Below are 4,819 nucleotides of genomic sequence, written 5' to 3'. Positions count from 1 at the left end.
CACGGCCGTGTCCCCGCCGGGCCACGCGTGTCGTCCCCGGCTGCGCACGCGTGCCCGCAGCCGCCCCCGGGTCTCGAACCCGTGGCCCTTGGGGTCACGGCGGGGCGGGGCCTGGCGGCGCGCCCTGCCCCTGATTGGCTCCTGATGTATGAAAGTGGCGCGCCGGGGGGAGAGGCGCACGTGGTGGCGGGAGATCCGCACGTGGCGCCGCGCCGCTGGTTCCCGCCGGCTCCGCGGAGGGAGCGCAGCATGTTCGGGGGCCGGGCGAGGTGGGTCGGGGGCCCGGGGCCGGGCCCAGCGCGGTGGCAGGAGCTGGGGCTCCCTGGGCCGGAGCGGGGTCAGCTTCCCCCCCGGGCTGGGAGAGTGTGGGCTCAAACCAGGAGCCTGGGGCTCGGAGGGGGCGGGTTTGCCTTCGTTTGGGGGAGGAAGGACTCCTGCTGCTCCCCCTGCGCAGCCGGGGAGCTCTGCTGCTGAGGAAGGTCAGGCCTCCTCTTCCCTGCCAGCGGGCTGCAATGCTTGCACCTGTTTTGGGTTTGGTTTGTGGGGTTTGTTTGTTTTTTTTTTTTTTAACACAAGGGGAGCTGCTTCCAGGTCCCTTCTGCAGCCCCCTGAGTTGGGAAGTGTCTCGGTGTGAAGTGGGGACCTTCCAGCAGCCATCACTCCTGCAGTTCTGGGGTCTCGCTGCAAGCCCGCCTGCAGCACCGAGAGCAAAGTGCTTTGGTGGTGCCTGTTCGTCCTTTGGCTGGAAGCACCCAGGTGCTTTGCCTGGCTGGCGTTCTGCTTTCGCTTCTGTATTAGATAGCTGTTTGTTTGTTTGTTAAATGGCTTTTTGCCCCTCTTTCCCGCCCAGTCCTCTCTTCCTGGACACTTCAGGGATTTGGTGGCAGGACCCTCCATCCCTGGCAGCGCTGGAGGCGTCCTGGGATGTGACAGAGATGGCAGCTCTGCAGAAGGCTGCGGGTGAAGACTCGGACCTGAGCCGCCTCGAGGGGGACAGCGCGGAGGAGCTGGCTGTGCCGGACCCGGTGAGTGCCTGGCTGAGCGTGGAGTCAATTTTCCCTGTTTCCCAAAGGAAACTTTCTACACCTCTCTTCAAGCGCCTCCAAAAATTAAGAGTAAGAATAATCTCAGGCCTCTGACGTTAAAACCCCTGAGCTGAGAAGCTGGAAATGGAATTGTCACTCTCCTACTGCTTAGCTTTCACAGCCGAGATGCCCGCCTGGCTGAGCGAGAGTAAACGGCTCCTGTTTGTCACCAGCTTAAACCTCCAGCTCCCTCCGGCAGCTCTGGTGCTGCTGGGGCCTCTGCGCTGCAGCACACGCTGCTTCGCAGGCAAGCAGGGAAAGGAAACCTTTCCTCGTCCTGTCTCCGCAGTGGAGCTTGGAGCTGAAGTCCCCTTTTTGGGGGACAGGCTGTTGTCCCCAGCAGCCAGCCCGCCCTTGTCCCCAGCCCAGGGTGGGCAGCAGGATGGGGGTGTCCCTGCTCCGTTTGCCGCTCACGCAGCTCTTGGTGTGGGTTTCAGGAGCTGGAGGCCATCAAAGCCAGAGTGCGGGAGATGGAGAGGGAGGATGAGAGGCTGAAGGAGTTGCAGCTGGAAGCTGAGAGCCGTCTCATCATGAGCTCGGAGGCGGGTATGGACTGTTCCTGGGTGCTGCTGTCCCGTTGTGTCCCCCCCCCCAGGGACACCTCTGGGGCACGGGGTGGCAATTGGAGCCCGAGCACGTGGCTCTGCCTCTCCTGGCAGCCTGGGGCTGGGCATGGAAGGTGAGTGAGGGAGGGGGTCCCAGGGATGGCATGGTGCTAACGCAGGTGATATCCACTCTTACCTCCTACCTTTGCAGGCCAAGATGCAGTAAATTAATTAAATTTAATTCAATTAAGTAGTTGAGTTTAACACCAACAGCCCCAGTAGAGCAGTCACCCTGTGGGTTTTTTTTTTTTTTTTTTTGGAGAGAGGGGGCAAGGGGATGGAGGAGGAGGCAGCAGTGTGGGGATTTGGGTATGCCCGGACCTGCCCGGGGAGCTGTGCAGTGGGTCAGCTCGGTGGAAGCTGTGCTGGGAGCGGATCTGCACGGACAGACGTCCCTCTGCCAGAGCGTTCCTGCAGCTCTGTCCGGCGCGACAAAGCAGCCCTCGTCTCTGCAGGTCTCTTCCCAAAGACAACCAAGGAGAAGATGGAGGTTGACCAGCGATCCATCTATGTGGGCAATGTAAGTGGGAGGCCCTGGAGCAGAATCGTCGAATCATTTAGGTTGGAAAAGACCTTTAAGATCATCCAGTCCAACCATTAACCTAACACTGCCAAGGCCACCACTAAACCAGTTAAGGGGAGAGGAATAATGCATTTCATGTTTCCTGGCTTGGTGGCTGGATTATTTTTTAATGAAAGTAAAACTGGGAATCACTAAGGTTGGACAGGACCTCTAAGATCATCAGTCCAGCCATCAACCCAACACCCCCATGCCCACTAAACCATGTCCCCAAGTGCCACCTCTGCCCATTTTTTGAACCCCTCCAAGGATGGGGACTCCCCCACCTCTCTGGGCAGCCTGTTCCAATGCTTGACTACCTTTCCATGAAGAAATTTCTCCCAATATCCAATCTAAACCTCCCCTGATGCAACTTGACGCTCCCCAGAGCCCACCTCGCTGCTCCTTGCCCAGCTGGACATATGTCCGAGATCCCTAGCATGGGGGCCCATCCATCCCCCAGCAAAGGCTGGTTGGTCCCATCCTGAATGGTTCCCCTCTGCCCAGCCCAGACTGGGAATGTGGCTCAGCATCTGCCCGCAATCCTCAGCCACTTGCAGACAAGCTGTTGCAAGTGTCAGCTCCCCAAAATACCCCGCTGGAAGCTGTGGGTCGAGCAGCGTTGCTTGTTCCCTCAAAGAGGGGGAGCGGTCTCTTGGATTTGGGTTTCCTGGCTGGAGCATTCAGCTGGAAGGGTCTCCTGAACCTCGGGAGATGGTGAAGCCGTGGTGGCAAGCTGTGACTGGGGTCAGCCAGGCAAATGCGGATCCACGGGCTGGGTGGGCTGGCTGGTGGCACTGGAGGGGCTGGGACTGTCGTTGCAGGTGGACTACGGGGGCACGGCGGAAGAGCTGGAGTCTCACTTCAACAGCTGTGGGCAGATCAACCGAGTGACCATCCTCTGCGACAAGTTCTCGGGGCATCCCAAAGGGTCAGCACTGTGTGTGGGGGCTGGGGTTAGGGTGTCGAGGGCGCTGCCCTGCGCTCCCCAGCCTTTGGGAGCAGCGGGGTGTCCCCGGGGCTCTGCTCACCCCCTCCCCTTGTAGGTATGCCTACATTGAGTTTGAAGAGAAGAGCTCCGTGAAGGCTGCGGTGGAGCTGGACGAGAGTGTGTTCAGAGGCCGTGTCATTAAGGTGAGAGCTGGATGAGGCCCTGGGGTGCTCCGTCCATCCATCCAGCTCCATGTGCATGGGGCTGTGCCGAACCCCGGTGCCGGCAGCACCGGCTGAGCCCCCTCCTGCCTTCCAGGTGCTGCCCAAGAGGACCAACATGCCGGGCATCAGCACCACCGACCGCGGGGGCTACCGGGGCCGCTTCCAAGCCCGGGGAGGGCTGGCCCAGCAGGGAGGGTACTACGGAGGGCAGCACCCGAGGGTGCGAGGGAGGACGTACAGGTGAGTGCCTGGGTGCGGGCTGCCCTCGCGTATTTGGGTCAAGATCCCTGTGGAGCAGGGGGTCCCCAGGATGGGGATAGCTGCTCCTTGCTCCGGCTGCGCTCAGCATCTCGGCTTTGCGCTTCCCACCCCGGCATGGATAGGAGGATGGAGAAGAGCTCTGGCAGGAGTATCGTCCCGGAGACTTGTGCTAGAAATGTCTCCTGCCCGTTGCGAGCATCACCCCGGTGTCTGTGGGGTCGGCAGGAGCCTGGCAGCTGGTCCGGCTGGGATACGGATCCCACTTTGGGGGGACTGTGGGCAGCCGAGATGGGGAAGGACCGAAGCGAGCAGCCCACGATGGCTCGGCAGCCCCATCCCCGCTGTCCTGGCATCCCTCGCATCCCCAGCACAGGCCTGGAGCCGTTCTCCGGCGCGCCTCCCGCTGCTCGTGCATCCGCGAGCTGGCTGTGGATTAGCTTCAGGGATGCCCCGGCCCCTTCAGTGCCGTGGGAGGAAGCGGGGAGGAGTTTTGGGGGTGGAAGAAACGCCTGGCATCTTGCTACTGTCCCCCTGTCCCTGCAGGGATTTGGGGGGTGGGAGGTGGGCATCACCCTCCCAGCCTGACTGGTCCCAGAGCCGTGCCTGGTTTTTGGGGGTTCAGTCTGGGTTAGCTGGGGCAGAAGGGCGAATCCCAGCTCTTGGAGGGGTGGAGGAGTAAGTAGCTGTGCTTTTTGGCACAGCTGACATCTCAGCTGAGCAATGCCCCACTGCTTTAGGATGCTGTTTTTTGTTCTCATTTAGGGGTCGGGCAAGGCTGCTGCCGTGGTATTTTCCATACTAGAAAGGATTGGACTGCCCTGGTGATGCCAATGGGACTGAAATGAGGAGATGGGATTGGAGAGATTTAAAAATATGCCTACCCAAGCCAAAAAAGATTAATTTTAAAATGCCATCTGCCTGGCTGTGAGGATTACTGGTGAAGGCAGCTGGAGTACGGGGCTGTGGGAGGGAAGACCGGATCCGCTCCACCCGCGCATCGGCCAGATCCCTGCCAGCATCTCAGGAGGGGTTCACCTTAGCTTTGCTTAGGGGATCGTGTTTTCATCGAGAACAATCTCATTCCAGAGAACACCCTGTCCTGGGAAGGGAAGGGCTTTCCCAGACCATCAAGTCTCATCCTCATCCCGTAGAAA

General features: G+C 60.2%; 1 protein-coding gene across 1 annotated transcript; it reads left to right on the top strand.

The window, feature by feature from the left end:
* The first annotated feature begins 249 nt into the window (after positions 1-249).
* PABPN1L (PABPN1 like, cytoplasmic) lies at positions 250-4,467 on the top strand. The gene is made up of 8 exons (XM_075715514.1): positions 250-269; positions 851-1,025; positions 1,523-1,631; positions 2,146-2,210; positions 3,074-3,180; positions 3,296-3,383; positions 3,499-3,644; positions 4,428-4,467. Exons 1-8 carry the CDS (start codon positions 250-252, stop codon positions 4,465-4,467), a joined length of 750 nt encoding a protein of 249 aa, XP_075571629.1.
* The last annotated feature ends 352 nt before the right edge of the window (positions 4,468-4,819 follow it).

Source organism: Pelecanus crispus, chromosome 8, assembly GCF_030463565.1.
Source record: "Pelecanus crispus isolate bPelCri1 chromosome 8, bPelCri1.pri, whole genome shotgun sequence".
NCBI classification, from domain to species: domain Eukaryota; kingdom Metazoa; phylum Chordata; class Aves; order Pelecaniformes; family Pelecanidae; genus Pelecanus; species Pelecanus crispus.
The sequence above is the reverse complement of the archived record's forward strand: the minus strand, read 5'-3'. Positions and strand labels throughout refer to the sequence as shown.

Bases quoted from the DNA above. Each gene is read 5' to 3' on its own strand.
- PABPN1L (XM_075715514.1), top strand. From the start codon at position 250: ATGTTCGGGGGCCGGGCGAG. The intron at 3,181-3,295 runs GTCAGCACTGTG...CTCCCCTTGTAG, and splicing joins TTCTCGGGGCATCCCAAAGG to GTATGCCTACATTGAGTTTG. The intron at 3,384-3,498 runs GTGAGAGCTGGA...CCTGCCTTCCAG, and splicing joins TCAGAGGCCGTGTCATTAAG to GTGCTGCCCAAGAGGACCAA.